This window comes from Lepidochelys kempii, chromosome 16 (assembly GCF_965140285.1).
Source record: "Lepidochelys kempii isolate rLepKem1 chromosome 16, rLepKem1.hap1, whole genome shotgun sequence".
Classification (NCBI taxonomy): Eukaryota; Metazoa; Chordata; order Testudines; family Cheloniidae; genus Lepidochelys; species Lepidochelys kempii.
The window spans coordinates 23,638,084-23,656,763 of record NC_136395.1 but is presented as its reverse complement, the minus strand read 5'-3'; the positions used below and the strand labels follow the sequence as shown (position 1 = coordinate 23,656,763).

Below are 18,680 nucleotides of genomic sequence, written 5' to 3'. Positions count from 1 at the left end.
ATCACCAATTGTGTTCATGCTTATGAATATGTAATCAATTAATGTAAGGAATGAGTGAATAGTTTGACTGTAAGAAACCAATTGCAAGGCTTGGTTGCAAAGTATTACTGTGTAAGGATAATCAAGGTGTATATGGGGCTGTTTAAGAGCTGGCACATCAGTAATTGGCATTGCTTTTGTATCTATTTTATGTTGGGGGGGAAAAACTTTTATAGAATATGCTTAATAGTGATGTCCCCTTAAGGAATGGGGATGTGGTCTCATCGTCGGAGCAGGGAACTGGGTTCGAGCTCTCGTCCCAGCTATGCCATGTACATCCCTTTGTATCTTAGGTAAAGAGCCTCTCTGCACCTCAAAATAATAGGAATAACAATCAGGGTTTAAGTTTAATATTTCACTTACGTAAGTGAAGGAGGGTTAGTCTGCATTTTTCTCATGGTTTTATTTGAATCTGTTGTAGGTTGGTGCAAATCCACAGTGGTGGGTGCTCTGGTCAGTATTTCAAAAGTAACGTATAGATCAACACCCCTTTATTATTCTCAGATCAAATCCAATAACTGGAGCTGGCTGGAAAATGTCCCCCCAACACATTTTTGACTTTTCATTGAAAAACAGCAAACCAAAACCCTCTGTCAAAACACCAAGATTCAGTTTGTTGGGGTTTTAGATTTTTGATTCAACATCAAACTTTTCTGGGGAAAGCAGACACCTTATTGTGAAAACTCTTGATTATTTAGGAGCTCAACTTTCTTTTGAAATATTTCTACCAGCCCTGCAAATCTCCTGCAGCGACAAAAGAAATATAATCCCCACCAGAGCTCCACACTGCAGCTCTCCGGCACTACCCGTTCCTCCTGTCATTCCAGGTGAGTGAGGAAAGATTGCCTCTGCAGTGTTCTCCCGTCTCAAGCTCTCTCCTCATCTTTTCAGATATGACTGGACTAAGCTGCTCAACCCTCCTGTGGAGGAGGCATAATTTTGACTGCCAATGCAACCAATCCAGCTTTTTGCAGTGAAACAGCACAGGGCACAATGGTTTCAGGGCAGGGAGTATAGAATAACTTGCTATAACACTGAAATGGCAAAAGGAATTTTAGGTGACCCCAGTGGAATTACCAGAGTGGGAATTTGGCCAAGACAGTGGATGAATGAAAAATGAAGTGGAAGCTGTAGTGACCACAAGTTGGTTTTAAGTCTTCTCCAGAAAGTTCTACTACAACTCTTGTAGTACAATGCGCCAATGTCACAGTGGCACCGCACCGACTGGGAAGGTAGACCACCATCTAATCTCTCAAGGATATTTCATACAGCACCTAAGTCTTCCTAGGAGGTCTTCCATCCAAGTACTTGACTCTCATTAACCTTGCTTAGCTTGTGGAATCTTGATAGCAGCTTAGCAACACACAGGATATGGTAGGGCCTCAGACTTGTTCTCACATATCATCTTAAATATTTGTTTAAAGTAAATAGCATATAAATGGTCAATAGGCTCCCTCGGTGCTGTCCTTCGTGCTGAAACTCCCACTGCACGCTTGGCTGGCCTGAATATATAAATTCTGCATGAACCTGGCTAGAGTTGTTTAACAGAATCCTGAAGGCAACTAGGCCCTCCTGCCCCTGTTTGATGTGTTGCAAACTGATCTGAAGTGAGGAATATCAGTGGGAACCTCCTGGATGATAACTAAAATGTGAGTGACATTTTTATTAGTAATTAAGATTTATTTACTTTTCTGCATTCTTGGAGAACTTGTCTAACAAAGTTGTATTTTAACCAAAGAAACACAGGTTACATTGGTAGTGGGATGAAGAGCCAGTTACTTTAAAAGTCACTGGTTTGAATCCAGCCTAAACCAGTAGTGTCTGAAAGCTGTTTGCAACTGATGGTAGCTCAAGGGACAAGGAGCAGTGGGGTTGATGGGTGAAAGTCCAGTTTCATGGGGATAGTGCCCACATCACCAAAATGACCACTACGATGGGTGCTAATGAATGGTAGCATTCTCAGTAGCCAGACCAAGGACTTAATGGCCCGTGTTGAATGGACTTCCCCTTCACCCACACAGGTGCTCCTTTTGAGTCCGGATTAAAGTGTGTAAACAGGGCAATGTGGGGGAAGCCTGTGCTGTGTGAGGACTCAGCCTCTGAGATTGTCATTTACCAGCATTAAATTCACACTCGGACATTTTACAAAAAGAAACTGGGGGGAGGGAGAGGGAAATAACATCTCCCACCTACGGGAAGGGAGAATAATTTCTGTGATCCCTTGCCCCACAAGCCACTGCTGTCTTGGGTGCAGTCATAAAACCAATCCCGTCATTTTAATAATCAGCCAGCCAAGGCAAAGGATATACTGCACTAAACAAATGATGTTTTTTATTTATGAAGTGAAACCATTATACAGGCTCCTGCATTATGAATCTCTTGTCATCTCTGCTGTTTTACTGCATGGCACGCGATTCATAACAGCAGCACGACCATAGACTTTTCCTTAATTTCCCTCGCTACCAAGATAAATCTACAGGGCAGGATTGTTCCACTGAGCAGCTGCGGGTGGGGAGAGTGACTAGAGGAAGGAGGTGGTACATGCCGACAGCTCTGAACTGCAGGCAGTATGAAGATTGCTATGTATGAGAGAGATCTGGGGGAAAAGAGGAGGAAGTAGGAGGCATCCAAAGCTCTTAGAATGGCAAGAGCCAAGCTGAAGAATTCCCCATCCGAGATCAATTCACATGTAAAAACTGTCCCACCAGCAACGACAGAGGATGTCCATGGGGTCAGCCCCTTGTTACCAGCTCGGAGGATGGGATCCTTGGGGAGTGATGTCGGACAAAGGTATTGCAGGGCTGCAGTGGTGCATGAGGTTTAGAGGGGTGTGGGTGGTGGCACATTTTTATTTAAATATAAGGAACAAATCCGTGCAGTCAGCAGCTCTTGGGGGTGGCGGAGTGCATTGCTTTTGGTAGACATGTCAAAAACCCACCTCAACCCCTAATGTTCAATTGTGAATTAGGCAGCAGGATCAGGAGAAAGCCAGTTGCTTTTGAAAATTTTATAGTCTCTTTGACTAGGAAAAGCAGATCTGAAAGGCAGCACTGAGACCTCCAGTGCTGCTACCCACAACTGTTAACTTGCACTGCACATTATCTGTGCAGTATAAAAATGAAGCTTATTTTACGGTGATAACACAATATTGTGCTTTGTTCCTATGCACCATATTTTGAACTAGAATCAGAGATGCATGATCCCACATCTGAGGAATAATTTATGTACGATCACACATGAAAATAATCAAAGCACTTGCATATACAAATGCTGCAGCCTCTTTCTGTAAGCACACAGCTGCTCTGTGCATGGAGCTATGAGCCATTTCTTAGACGGGTCAGAATATTGTTCTATATTGCACTTGCATTATTCAGTTCCTGGCTTCTTCCTCCATAGTGTTTCCTGATTATGGTAAAGATGCAGATGTGGTCCCTCACTTTCTGTTCTGTTTGTTCTGTGTTGTATTCCTTTTATTCTCCCTTTATTTTCAGCCTTTCACCCCATCAGCACAAACGGGTTATCTCACTTTTGATCATGTACTGTATTTCCCAGTGTGTAATTTTGTGCTTTTTCTAGTTCAGCCTTCCAAAGCAAATGAGTCACAGTAGGAAAGCTTCTGCCCATGTCAGGTTTTACTTGTTTGGCATTTGCTTGGGAGAAATTAGCCATTTCAGAAGCAGCCTTTCCCCATATGTCACTGGGCAAGGGGGGAAATAGCAACACTTGTGGAATTAGCTGACGTGGTCCCAGTTGGAACAGACGGAGAAAGGAACGTACCCTCGAAGCAAGGCATTGGAATCGGTGTGCTCCTCTCACCGGTGGCATGAGCGGGTGGGGGATACCATAGAGAACTGCGCTGTGTGGACACTGCACTCCCAAGGGTCCGGAATGGAGTGCTCAGCAGCTGGCTTTCTGGCTGAGCTCGAGCGCAAGTCTTGGCTTCCCTGTATACATTCCCTCTCAGGGGAACGTGTGCCCTCCACCTGGTGATCTAGCGGGTCTTTGCCATCTGACTTGGTGAGGCATGGTCTCAAATATCTGGGAAGTTGCAAATAGGCAGCATGCAGGTAGATTAGAACCACAGCAGGCACGCTTCTGTGGTCTCAGCACGCGGTAGCCATCTGAGCCTCACTTCATTTGGCACCGTTCTTCCACGCCCTCCGTGGTGCAACGAGGATCGTTTTTCCCCTCTGCCAGTTTGCTTGTCTTATGCCCCCTTCATCAAAGGTGCTTACAAGCTCGGCATGATACATAGTCCTGTGGGAAGTACACCTAAATGCCTAGAAGGGTAGGTCTGATTCTGTGTTGGCAGAGCTGTCAACGCAGCTAGCTTCACTCTCTGTGGCTGTTCATGCCCTGCCAGCTTATTCTTCCCAGTGGTGGTGGGGCTCTTGGGTTGCAGCTGTATTGTGTCCTTAAAGGGCCTTGCACTTACTGCTGGAACGCCCTTAGGAGCCCATCTGCTGTGAATCAGCCAGAAAGATACCGACTGAGAAGTACAAGGGGCATCCTCCCTCTGCCAGGCTCTGGGACTCAATGCTCCACCTACCCAGCACTCTTGGCCCAGGGCTGGGAGCCAAGACCAGATATCCAACCCTTCCTTCCTTGTGTGATACGAACTCCACACCCCCCTTTGGGGCAAACCTGTCACAAGGAAGGAATGTGTGTGTGTGTGGGGGAGATCCAGTGTCCCATTGGGGGGGGGGAAAGAGCCATTGCAGAATTAATGAAACTGCAGGGGTTCTAGAGGAGACCATCACATGTATCAACATTCCAGAGGATATCTGTGGGAGTGCTGCCTCTGGGCAGTGGGAGGGGTAACAACAAGAAAACATGTTGGACCCAATTCCCCTTGTAGGCCTCATCAGTGGGCTTGCAGCTGGTGCACTTCTGCAGTCCGCTAAGGTAGGCATGGGGTCCCTGCACCAATGCCAATCACAGGGGCTCAAATCTCAATATAAACAAGGGCTCAGCTGCAGTTCCACTGAAGTGAACTAAGAGATGATTTTGACATTCTGTAGGTTAGATGTAGAGCGCAAAGTATTAGCTGGAAACTGCTCATAGCCTATGGGAAGAATGGATTGATCTCTTGAACCCTGGCCTAGCCCTCAGAGCTTGTACTGACCATGGCTTCCTGAATTCTGTCCCTGATTTGCTTCCTTCCTGTGTGTGCCACTTCCTGATAACTAAGTTGGCAGTCTGAATCAGGAGTTTTACGCATCACTGTTGCCGCTTACAGGTAACAAAGAGGGAAGATTGCTTTGAAGTGGTGAATGGCTGATTTAAGATATTCCATCTCCTCCAAAGCCAGACGCTGCCCAATCTCTGGCAGTCCCGCTAAACTGAGCTATGAGAATTGTTGCTGGGAGTCTGGGCTGAAATAATAAAGTGGTGGTGGAAGTTAAAAACAAAAATATTACAGACTGTTCCCAGGGGTGCAGATTAGTTCACTGTGAGACTGAAGCCCGTGGCTTAGACTCGTAGGCTTTATTTTTCTCTGAATATTTCACATTTCAGTGATTTCAGCCATAACAACATGGTGGCTCGGGATCCAGTGCAGAAAAATGGAGGTGGGCTTGTTTCAAAATAATACATTCTTCAGGTGTTTGATATTTGAACATCTAAAAGTGAAGAAGCGGGAGACCTGTATTTTCCCGGGTGTACAGAACTCGGAGCACTTTTCGTTGGGACATCGAAGGATTGGCTCAGTTCATGCCCTAGTACATAGGAGAGCCATTGGGGTTATTTCTATGTCTCAAAGGGCTGATCTGGGCTGATTGTATTCCAGCCTGGGCAACCTCCCTGAGCCCAGCAGGGTGGAACAGAGTGCAGAATCTGGCTCTGTCTAGGACACATGACTTTAACTGTTCCTAGAAACAGGGTTTTGTGGAGCTTGGCTATTGAATGTGGGAACCAAAATGGGGAACTTTAAACAGATTCAGCTGCAGCCATTCTTTCCTGTATTGAGTGGAGTTAATGGTGCAGGGAGGACTTCACGGAAGGGAACATATGACAAGAAGGAACACTGAGAAGCCACAGGAAGAATCCGACCTAGTTCATGCTTTAAATACCTAACTGCATTGGGGCAGGCTTAAGGTGGCTGTGTTTGGTAGGCAGCTGCTGGCAGGCTGTAGGACATAAAAATACTTGCACTTGGATGTACCTTCCCATTTCATGTGCTGCTGATTTCCCTGACATACCAGATACATGGATTTTTTTTTAATACAAAAAAGCAATTTTGCAACAGAATCCTACCCTGTGCATGCAGCTGGGAAAGAGGAGAATTTTTGGCCAGTTGCCCTGAGGCAATCTTAAGAGATCAAAAATGTGCATGCAGAATAGCTAGTGTTTAAGGCCCCTTCTGAAATACCCTCCCTTCTCTCTCCATGGAACACTGGAGAGAGCTCAGTTTATTAGCTTGAAAAGGACAAAGGGCTGAGCAGAAGTAGCTGTGAATTGAACCCGAGGACTCGGAGCCATTGTTTAAACCCCCTTTTCTAACAAAAGCTAAATTCTAAGTGAAAATTTGCTTGTTTTTTCTTTTCAAACAAAAAATAACAAATAAATGGAGCTTTGCTTTGGCCACTTGCCACCGTGAGCAAAACAGTTAGATTCCTGGCTGGCATCTTCCCAGCACTCCACTGAGGAAAATAGCAACAGTCTAACCTTGACATCCCTTAAAGATCAAGCACTTCAGCGGAAGGGAGAACCATCCCAGAGTGTTTGGGAAGCGTAATTTCTAAACAGCCAGTGGTGATTCCTCCCCGAGGGGGGCAGCCAGGCATTAACAAATGACTTGTACTTCTCTGCAAGCTCCCAAATGCAATTAGACCAGCGGAGAGGTTCACTGTGACTGCAAAGTCGATTAAAGCCCTTTTATATTAACAACCAAGCTGCTGAGTAGGTGTGTGTGTGTTTTCCACCTGCTGTCAAACATACTTCCATGTCACAGTCAGTATTAAAATTCCCTTTTTTGGGTAATAACCCCCAGAGCTAGTCTTTTTTTTTATCATTTCTTGAGCAGAAGGTTTTCTCCGGCAAATGTGGTCTTGTAAGATTGAACTCTATTTGCAATATATTAAATGGACTCTTCGGCTTTTTTAATATCAGCCTAGGACATTGGGTGCAGAAAAGAGAAACAGGATCACCAGCAACTGACAGGTAGAATCCTGCTCCCTCTCCTGCCCCTTACAGAGTCTCACAAAAGCTGGAGATAGGGAACAGGTGTGTCACACAGTTATGTCAGCTGCTGAGCTCCCTAGAGACGGGCACTTAGAGCAGCAAGTATCTTGTTACGTTACAGGGTTCACATCCAACTGTATCAAGACACTTTGGGATCGACACCTTGGGGACAGAGACCCATACAATAGTTACTCTTTGGAACCCCCAGAGGATTGAAACTGAGTCAGGAGGTGTTGTGTATCCCGGCTCTGACCCTGTGTTTGGTAAGAGTTCACCATACACATTTGCTTTGGCTTTCCTGAGTCATGTTCACTGAGCTGCATCTGGCTGGTAGAATCATTTCTCTCTTCCCGTGTCTTTGGCATTTCACCTCCCTTCCCCCCATGCCCTCATCTTTTCGGCTTTGAGGCAATGGGAGACTGGTCTGAACCCACCCTCCTGAGTTTGGGGAATGTGGATGTTGGAATCACAGCCCTGAATGGGATTTTGGAGCTGGGTCTAGCACGGTGATGGATCAAGGCTGTGACAAAGATGGCTTTTTAATGTGCTTTTTTAAATATATCTGTCAGACAAGAACCCTGCAGCCCTTCTCTGATGCAGGGATGGTCACACAGGTTTGTTCCACCTCTAGATTAGATTTCATGCAATGCAATGTTCATATACCTCTAGATTAGATTTTATGCAATGCAAGGCTGCTCAGAAACTGAAGTGAGCACAGAATGCTGTAGCCTGCTTCCTTCGTGCGGTCTCCATAGCAGGAATTTAAGTAGGTTCCCATAGTGTGTAACCTACAAAATTGATTTGGCCTTGGTTACCTGAGAAATCGCCTCTCCCCTTGGGCCAGATCGCCCCAGCTGAGATCAGCAGCAATGCTCAAGCTGCTGGCGAAGTTTTATCTGTGAGAGTTCTGTTTTGGAACTTGCTTCCCCCCTTGGTTCTCCAGAGTTCAGATCTGTTAACCTGTGAGCACTCTACAAAGGCCATCTTTTTCTCCAGGCTGTGGGGGAGGGCATGGGCTGAGCATTGGAAGAGCTGAAATTTATGACTGGTGGATATTTCTGTGTGCAGGTCAGGTGCACCACACTTTATGTTGTATTGTATGATGTGACTGTTGTGCTGAACATATCAGCCTTATGTTATGGTTGCCCGGAACAAAGAACGGTATCTATGGAGCTTTTTAGACCTATATAAGCAAACAATGGGTTGATCCCAAAGCCCAGATCCAAACAGCTCTGAATTTGGGGGGCATGAGTGATGTATATGGGTGCATGTTTTCCCTCCAGTTCCTGATCCAGAACTGAATTTAGCAGCTCAACTCCATCTCACTTGAAAATATTTTTAATTTACCATTGTAAAATTAAGCTCTTGTATAGGAGTTAATTCCTAATGGTGTCAGACTTTCATGCACCTCCTCTCTGTCAGGTTCTGTCACTGACTCTTCCCTTGTGAAAGTTTCTAATCTTCCCAGATGCAATGCCAGGAGTGAGGACTTCGTTGTGTGGCTAAACCCCTGCAGGGGGAATCAGAAAATCTGGGTTCTTTTCCTGGCTCTGAAATGGACTCACTGAGTGAACTTGGACCAAGCCGCTATTCCTCTCTGCAGCTCAGTTTCCACCTCTGAAAAGTATTTCTCCACCTTACAGGGATATTGGCAAAGGGAGCTTGGAGAGGAAGGACAGCCCAATGGTTATGGTGGTAGTCTGGGATTTGGGATTCCCAAATTCAGTTTCCAGTTCTACCACAGACTTCCTGCATGACTGTGGGCATGTTATTTAGTGTCTCTGTGCCTCAGTTTCCCATCTGTAAAATGCCTCACAATGTTGTGAAGATGAATAGTCAGGCAATCAGACATCTCAGGATTGGGGGCCATAGAGTGCTGCAGAAGTTTATAAGCATTTTGCATCTGCTGCTGCAAAGGATTAAGAGCTGTTCTAGTGTTCATATGCATTCTTCTGTTTTCAGGCTGCATGTTAATGATGGACTTACAGACCATTTTTTCCACAGTGGGTGAGACGGCTTTTATAAAATTCTGCTTGATCCAGTTCCACTGGGAAAATTGAAGAGAGTGAAAACTTTCTTAGTCACCCTTAACGAATTTGCTGGTGCATGCTTGCCACGTAGAATCTAAACCATGTGCTGTCAGACCTATATGGCGTAGGCAGTTAAAAGATGGGTATGACACCAGCAGACAGTGATAATACTTGTAGCCAATCAGAATGAATCTATGAACAGTTAGTGCTACAAGCCAGGCATACGGGAGAAAAGGGGCGGCCAAGTTCCAGGCTTTGTCAAACTCTGAGGAGTTGACATTTCACAGGTTCTCTGCGACTTGGTCATTCCGGACAGAGTAACCCAGGTGTCCGGGTTATGATCAGTGTAGGTTTAGTTCAGATGCTTGATTAATTACTCCCCACATGTCTCACCCGAGTCGTTCTGGGCAGGAGCTGTACTGGAGACCATAGGAAGGCCAGACTTTGGGCCCAGAATAACAGTGTCTGCTATGTTGAAGGTAGGCCTGTCTCACAAATGAAGACGATGCTTGGTGTCTAAAGTCTGGTTACAATATCTGTGTATACACTGGGTAGGTGGTAATGAACAGCAGATGGTCTAAGTTTCTGGCTGTAAGCAGAGAGAGATGACAGCCATAGTAATTCACACTAAGAGCAGTTAGTAAATAAGATGAAGGATTTCATCACCTGCTGTTAACAAGCATATACAATACAATGGTTTATGGTATCTATGAAATGATTCTTGGTTATGAGTCTGGCTTTCATCTAACATCCATCTCATTGCTGTCTAGTTAATGGGCACATTTCCATATAGCATAGCCTGTGCATCCTCTCATTATGTACTTCATTGCATGAGAACAATATGGGATATTCAAATATATGTGGCCAAACCTTGGTTCTGAACTTTCTTTCCTGAGGATTTGGATCTAGGCTCAGTGATTTATCTATGTTAGTACTTATATGGCCCCTAATACTATAGGGTCTGTGTACCTCACAATATTAAATCCATTTATCCTGCTTTAGTGTGAGGTAAGGAAGTTCCGCTATCCCCATTTTACAGAGGGGGAACTGAGGCAGAGGCTAAGGGACTTGCTCAAGGTCACACAAGACATCTGTGGCAGAGCAGGGACTTGAACTCAAACCCTAAGCTAGTGCCCTGACTACTGGACAGTGGATTCCGTTCTGGGATCAGTCTCCCCCTCCTCTTGGTATAACTATGATAAAGGCAATGTGTCAATTAAAAACCCCGCAAGGTAAGCACAATAATAGTGCCATTTTCTATATTGCGGCTTTTGTCTGGTAAACAGAATCTGGTAATGAATTGAAGTATTGAAGACAACACTGGCAAGTTCGTATAACCCCTGGAGAACCAGACATTTCTGCAAAGTAATTCAAAACCATTCCTAGAGCATTGGGCAGCATAATTTTTTGCTTAGCTATCTTGCACAATGCTGTTTGTAAAAATGAATTAACATGAAATATTTTGAGTAGTAATTTACATTTATGACTGAATCCCAAGGAAAAGGGCAAATTTCTGACCGCTTCTTAAATATCTAAATGTCAGCTTTTTGTGGCAGTAATGTGGCCTTGTCTTGCCCCCAGTACTTTGTATTGATGTGTTTTGATGCTGGTGCTAAGATTGTTGTCTGACACTTCTCAAAATGATCAGAGAATTCTCATTTTGTTCCATTAATTGTCTGCGTACTTGACTGATGTAAACCTAGCTAGTTACACTTCCTGGTGGTGTACAGTTCCACTAGACTGGAGAGGCATGTGACTGTCCAAAATGATAGCTGTGTATCTGAGGCTATGCATTTCTGGCCAGGGAGTGGTGCACCAAAATGGGGTCTCTTGCACAGAGACGTGTGAATCAGAATGCCCTTTGAAAAGTACATATCTCAAACAAAGCCTCATTTCATGGCAGCTGTGTAACTTGTAAAGCCCCTTCCATAGGGCCAAATCCTCTCGCCAGCCCACACCCCATGGATCTGGGTGGGCTGGGTACTAAGGAAGTCTCTAATGAACATCTTTGTGGGGAATCTGAGAGACAATAAAATTATGCCCCCAAAGGACTGTTTTCTACATCCCCTCCTTGTAGGCGTTTCCCTCATCCTCCTCTTTCCTTTCTTTTATGTTGTCTTCTGTTCCACACCAAGCTATTCTTTTGGACAAACTACTGGCTCAGAATGTGGTGAGGTCCATGGGCCATCTAATGCTTTAAGAAAATGGGTTTTTCAGCTGTAGGCAGTCTGCAGTCTGATGAAAGCAACACCATTTCATGTGCTGTCCCCCCCGCTCCCTTCCCCCACACACATTGGAGCAGAATTCCCACAACCTTTGTATGCCTAGAAGCACTGGGAGTTTTACGACCTCCTGACTGGCATGGTTCTGAAACTAGCACTAGTGTTCTCTTATCTTTGAAAGTACCAGGGATACCAAGGTGTAAATTTCTTCTTTGAAATGAAGGCGGTAAATTGGAGAGCAGTTGTTCTGCAGGAGAAGTGCTTTTTTAGGGCAACGAATTTACCAAAGTGTGTCTTGGAGCATCTCTAGGGGCGTGGAGAACCTCCAGAGTAGTAAGAAAATGTATTGCGGGAGGGAACAGCCTTCTTGAACAAGAGCAAATGTTGTCTGCTTGCAAAAAGATACTACAGATGTTCCAATTCCCCCCTTCTTAAATGGAAAGAAAGCCAAACCCTCCAAAGTTAGCCCACTGAAATGTATCCAATGGGCAGGATGTTGGAGCAGAAACCTTGAGGACACTGACGCATCGTAGCAGAAGTGCTTCTTCTTTATAGATTCATCCCTGGGATTGAATACTTGACTCTTAGGAGTGGTTCTTTCAGATTACTGCTCTCTGAGCCTCTCCGCATTTATTGGGAATTAATTTGTTTGTTTATGATTGCTACGTTGCATTTCTGTAACATCTGCCAACTGAGGATCTCAAAGCACTTGAAAAACACTGAGGAATTTAGCCTCCAAATGTCCCTATGAGGTAGGCAACTGAGGTACAGAGAGATTCATGTGACTTGCCTGAGGTCACATGTAATTTCTGGCCAGAACCAGGAATATAATCCAAGTCTCCAGAGTCACAGTTCAGTGATTGCCTGCCCTGAAATGAAGGAGTGTCTACCTTTATTTAGCCTTTTTAAACAGAAATGTCCCCGTGTTGCTACTACTGATGTTGCAATAGAGGGAGCATAAGTACTCAAGGGCTAGCCATGTTTTGACCATCATGTCAACTAGCCCTGTTCAGAGCAGACATGGAAGTTAGGACACTGCTGCTGCTCCCATCTTGACTATCCCCACAAACCTGGGTGTGGAGGCACCCACAAAGCTGGGCTCTGTGATGCATGGAATTTCTTTTCTCCTTGCTGCCTCGATTCTGCCCCAGAACTGTGGAATCAAATTTGTTCTGCTAAGGCAGGGCTCTCCCTGCTTTTGGGGCCTCAGAGCCTGGGCTCCAGCTCAAGCCTGCAGTTTTATAGCCCTGTGAGCCTGAGCTGGCTGAGCTGAGCCAGCCAAGACCATGAGTCTTTTATCGCCGTGTAGACATGCACATAGCCACAGAATAGGGGGGCAGAATTACCCCAGTGCACTAGTGATGGTACAAGGCTCCCAGACATTGAGACACTGCTGTGCAGTGTGAGCAGAGGTTCAATTACTTTTCCTCCTCAAGTGAGGTTTTATTGTTCCCTTTTGTTCTAATAATCACCTAGTTGTCTTTCAGCTTATAGTAAATCCCAGGCTGCCATGGCTGCCATTCGGAATGCCGCGGACAGCATTCTCTCTTTACAACCTCTCTTGGAGTTCGCCGCCCTTGTGGCTTCATCTACTAAATGGTTCTCATGTCAGCCAGTAGCTCCAAATTAATCTTTTAATGTTTGTCAGCAATGGCTTCAGAAGCGACAATGCCTTCCTCTTACTCTAGGCAGCAGTTAGCTGTCAAGCCTTGGGGCCCTTTCAAGTAGCTTTTCCCTCTGTTGTGTCCTGAAAGGCAGGTTTTGATCTCATGCATTCCAGTCAGATGCAGAGACCTGGGCTTGGCTGCCAGGGTGGCATGGGACCAACGGATTGGCGCTTCTATTTTTCTTTCCTCATAGTGCTGTAAGGCTGCACTTATGGAAGGGTGGAGGCGGGTTGCACAGACACCCAGTAAATTCAAACCGCATTCATGTTCTCCCATGACATCTTGGCAACCCTGAGTCTGCATGTTTAGGAGTTGGTGATTCTATCCAGCAATGCTAATTGATTTTGAAGCACGGGATAGAAGAATGCCCAGTGTTACTTCCCGCAGATCTCCAAAGGTGGGCGGTGTCTGATGTAGAATTAGCAATTATTCTATATTCTAACAAGAGACAAGGTGGGTGAGGTAATATCTTTTATTGGACCAACTTTGGTGGGGGAGACAAGCTTTTGAGTTTCACAGAGCTCAGGTCTAATAAAAGAGATTCCCTCACCCACCTTATCTCTCTAATAATCTGGGACCAACACAGCTACAACAAGGCTGCAAACCATACTCTAATAATGGCCACAATGCGGAACATGGCAGCTGTGGCAATAGCAAGTAGCTGGATAAGGTTCCCTCGCCAACGCTGGATAACGCTGGCCCTCCAAATCTTTGAGAGAGCTGATGAATTTAAGCCAAAGGAAAAATCCCTTGTTTTCACAATCGTTTTCTCTCTGGTGATTCCAAGACAGAACTTAATTTGCTTCATGGCTGGATTTTATTTTTATTTTTGTAACTTGTGAGACTTGCTATTTAGAATTCCACCCTTGAATTCTACTGCTCAGGGCATTTATCTGGAGGGCTCATCTGGGCATGGCCTGGATGTGGCTAATGGTAGTTGTAGGATCCTATAAACTAGAGAGGGAAAAGACCTCCCGGATCATCTTGCTGAGTGGCTTGAGCTAGTCTCTTGTATCCTCAGTTTCCACACAAGAATTATTCTGCTACACCTACCTTTGGAGAGCTGCTGTGAGAATCAGTTGTGATTCATTTCTGGGACAGCTGCAAGGGACGAAAAGAGCCTTCCCTGTAGCCCCAAACTGGAAAACTTCAGCTGAAAAATGAAAAAAAAAATTGAGAGAAGGAGACACTTTTTCATCCACATTTTTATTTAGCTGAAAACTTAATTTTCAGATAGTGGGGGAAGTTTTGATGGGAAATTTTCAACCAACCCTAATATTTTCCAGTATTTTTTCCAGTTTAATGTTGACCTATTTTTTTAGATGGAGAGGAGGGTCTTGCTTCCGTATTTTTAAATCTACCTGTGGTCTCAGAATCTGCCCTGAGAAAAGTGGCTAAAGCAATCCCAGAGAGAGTTACTTTTCTGTCCATTACACTCAAGTTCCTGTTCAGTTCCTGTGCCATTTTGTGAACAAGATGTTCTTTCGCTTCGTGGGCCTGTGCCCATTGTCATTCTGTGAGGCTCACAGAAATGGGCACCTGGCCATACAAGAATCTGGAAATAAAATTAACAAACTGTAATGGATAATTTCTGCCCCGCACACACCTCGGTGGCACGTGAGAGGACTCCACAATTCAGCATTCACTCCCTCAGGTTATTTAAGTGTCAGTTTTTCCTTGCAGTTTGTATAATAATTTCACTCCTGTTAGATTTTTTTCAACTTGTTTAATTTGCATCCATCTCTGTTTGGAATTTGGACAGTGCTGGTCAGTGGCTTGAGTTAGGCTTTGATAATGCTGAGAGAAGGGGAGTCATTAAATCAAGATTTGTATTGGAAATAAAGCTGCATAGCAGCTAGGTGAAAGTGCATATGTGTCAAATCTAGTAGAGAAATCTTGGCAATTGTCATGGCTTACCCTGACAGTCTGATGGATCTGCCTCAGGGCTGGGCAGATGGGTTCTCAATTTTTTTCGATTGTGTTTGGTTTATTATGAGCATTTTTCTCCTTCCTCAGGAAGCTCGGGCTGATAAAATCCTCTGATTTTATTGTCTTCTCATTGCATATCAATCACTCAGGAATATATTTGGAGAAAACCAGATCATCTGCTTTTTTGTCCCCATAAATGTGTCCCTGTGGCATTTTAAAAAGTCAGTGGAAAAATGAACGCAAACGGAGGGCCTGGAAGAGACCCTCACTGCCAATGTGTATAATCTAATTTGCAATGAGGATGGCTGAGCTTGTTGGATCATTTCATACATGTGTATTTGTCTCTGTTTACAGCTGGGGAAATTCCATGTGGCTTCTCATTAACAAATTATGGTTTTCCTTTGAGTGCTGTACTAGTTTACTGAAACCCTACACTTAGGTTTATTATCTCTGTGAGTAGTGCTAAAAAGGCCAATTTTTGATATGAATTAAAGTACTTTTTTCTCAGAGCATCACAACAGCAGGCCTAGTGTTTCAGCTGTGTGGGGCAGGAAAATGGTCATGTCAATGTAAATGTATTTGCCAAAGATGCTGAATTCACAGGCTCAAGGACTGATGAGACACATGTAAAAACAGCTCAGGCTTTGTTCATGTGTCTCCACTGATGTGCCTCAACCCTGTTGCACAGGAATTACCTCTAGAAACAACAGGGGAATCCGGGTTCCTGTCCTCTCGTTCAGAGACTGCCCACAAAAATGCCAATTGAGAGATGAACACCTAGACTTTTGGAATCAAACAGGGCTTGTTATGTCGGCCAACAGCCAGTCATCTCCATGATGACTTTCAGCCATTATTTACTATCCTCCAACTCACTAAAGAAAATTAAAAAATTATCTTCAGTTGAGTATGGGGCAATTGGATGCTCTGTCTTTTTTTGGTTTGTTTTTCTTGTACACTGAAATCCATCAGAGGAAAACTATTGAAATCTCAGTAATGGATCAATACTGCTCTCCTTGGTGAAAAATGTTTCACTTCTTAATAGCTTACTTTAGTTACCGAGGCTAATTGAGTGACCATTCCACAGTTGTTTTAAAGCATCTACACTGACAAACTTCATCGCTGCAGTTCTCCAACAATGCCAGCAATAGTGGAGACAGAATTTAAGCATTTACACAGTGGTAACAATGATATTCTTCGGCTTCCACCGTTGTGACCAATCACCAATGCAGAATTATAGCTACAATGTTTGGTAGTGTAGGTAAGGCCTTGGAGTTAGGAGATCTGCACCACAGGAAGCCAGAAGTTCTGGGACTGATAAAGGAAGCTTTGTTTGTCTGGGAAAAAATCATTGCAACTTCTGTGCAAAGAGGGTCCTTTGGAAGTGGATCAGGGTGTCTCTGTAACATCACAAAGAATAATTGACCCAGTGTGTTTGCTTACTACAGGAAGGGAGTTTGGGGAGATTAATCCACAAACAGAAGCCAGCAGAAAGTTTATACATCATATAAAGACTAAAACCTTTCCACAATAAACTAAGCAGATCTGAGGAGAAGAGAAATTAGGGTCTGATCCCAAGAAGTGCCATTCCCCTCAGCTTCCATTGACTTCAGCGTTCGGTACCTCTCAGGATCAGGCCCAGAGTTTCGAGCTAGATGAGCTTGATGATTGGTCTGCCTGGGGAATCCTGCTCCGTAAAAGCTGTTCAATCTGACTGGCTTCCTGACCGGCATAATTCCAACACTGTGTCCCTAAATGCCCTTTACTCAAGGACCCTAGGTTTTGTTTTTTTTTTTCTTTGCCAGGTCTTGCGGCCTGGAGTTGCCTGTTAATTAATTTGTGTATATTTTAGTTTGACAGATCTTTGTCTACTGTGATGTATCTTTGGAAATGTGTGCTGCGGGAGAAGTTTTGATTAGCATGGGCTGGTGTGTGAGTGGAACTGAATGATGAGTGACTTTGTCAATGCAGCAAATGCTAAATTGGTGGCTGGGCCTAATATACAGTGTCAGGCACTGCAGAACTTCACCGTTCAAATGGTGTGTTTAAGCCCTACTGATTTTGGATGGCTACTGCGATGGGCTACAAATGATTTATGGAACGAGACATTAGTGGGCTGTACTGGTATCTCAGTGCAGTCAGTGCACCGTGAAGGATTGGTAGGCCTGGGGGGATCACGTTTTAATTCTTGGCCAGCATTTACGGCTGCTGCCGCAGTTTTTCAGGAGGCGTTTGCTGGACAGCTACCTTTGAGCTCCAACCTGACAGTGGCCTGGAAAGCGTTTGAGAAGTGTTGTGCCACTCTGTGGGATTTTGATACCCCGTTTCAGAAGGGATAGAGCCTCTTGTAATACAGCCATCAGCAGTACCCCTGTGGCTTCCCCTTGATGTTTTGGAATGTGCTTTATTGAAGTAGTAGCATCACCTGGAAATGGGCTGAAGTGATGACCCTCCAGTGCAGGATAGTGCTCCCTTTTCTACCTCCAGCTCCAAATCATGCATCATTGCAATGAAGTGTTTTCAACAGCTTTTGATTAAATGAAATCAGCCACTTAAATGCTAGAGGCATTGCCAGAGACCTACATACGGCAAGTGCCTGTGTTATGTATTTGTACAGCACCTGGGACAGTGGGATTCTGGTCCATGACTGGGGCTTTTAGGTGCTACCACGACACAACTAATAAAAGACAAGCATAATATTAACTGCAGTGACACTAGCCCAGGCAGAAAAGCACTAACACGCCTGCTTGATGCCCCCAAATTTCCCAAAACCAAGAATCAAACTCGCTTCGGAGAGAATTCCTCTCCACTCGCTTCCTGCTAACAGCACAAGCGGGGCTGAGCACTTGCTACATTTAATATTAAAATACAAAACAGTTGTAAAAAGGTTGCAAGGAGGCAGGGGGAGAATAAGTGCTATGAAGAGAAGTGATATGGAGGTGTCAATATTTACCATTGAGTTACCTCTCTAATCTCCCCCCGTTTCTCAGTTCTAGTCACGGACTGAGCTGCTATCCTGCTGTGAACCACAGAGCTGGGCACTTGCATTACTTTTTAATGTAAAGAAATTGATGGCTGCTGCTGGAGATTCTGGGAATAGGGAAATAAAAGACTGACAGACCATTGCCCTTGATGGCAGAGGGATTCAAATCCATAGGCAAACCATAGGCCTGAGATTCTAGAGGCCACAGCCTGTTGTTACACTCTCATAGGCCATTGCTGCTTTTTAAAGCCCATGTTCAGCAAAGCATTTAAGTGGGTGCTTAGCTTCAAGCATGTACTTGATTTCCGCTAAAAGTCAATGCGGCTTATGCACGTACTTAAAGTTAGGCATGGGCGTAGGAGCTTTTGTCATTCCAGTCAAAGCACAGATGGCATTAATAGCCGTGCTCTGAACGGAAGCATTGACACTGAAAACGCTGAAGACCACACTTAACAAAAGCAGCTAAAATGTCAGCGCAGCAAGCGTTTGCAGTTGTCTCCCTGTTTGTTTTCATTTCAGTGTCCATTCTCATTCCAGCATCTGCCTTTCAGTGGTCCCAGCTTTCAGTAGTGCAAACGGCTTCCCTTTTAGGTTCCCCGTGATGTGAGGGTTAGATCATTACTCTGGTAAC

At 44.6% G+C, this 18,680-nt stretch overlaps 1 protein-coding gene across 8 annotated transcripts in view; it reads left to right on the top strand.

Moving 5' to 3' along the window:
• The window catches only part of KCNT1 (potassium sodium-activated channel subfamily T member 1), a 169,996-nt gene that overhangs the window by 43,902 nt on the left and 107,414 nt on the right, over window positions 1-18,680 (top strand). For 4 of the 8 annotated variants that reach the window (XM_073314268.2, XM_078849048.1, XM_073314269.2 and 1 more), the window contains exon 1: window positions 2,596-2,829. The exons of the other annotated variants lie outside the window; for them this stretch is intronic. In XM_073314268.2, coding sequence (XP_073170369.1) covers window positions 2,681-2,829 — 149 coding nt within the window. In that variant the 5' untranslated portion in view covers window positions 2,596-2,680. Of the gene's footprint in view, window positions 1-2,595; window positions 2,830-18,680 lie in introns of those variants that run through there. 8 annotated transcript variants of the gene reach the window in all.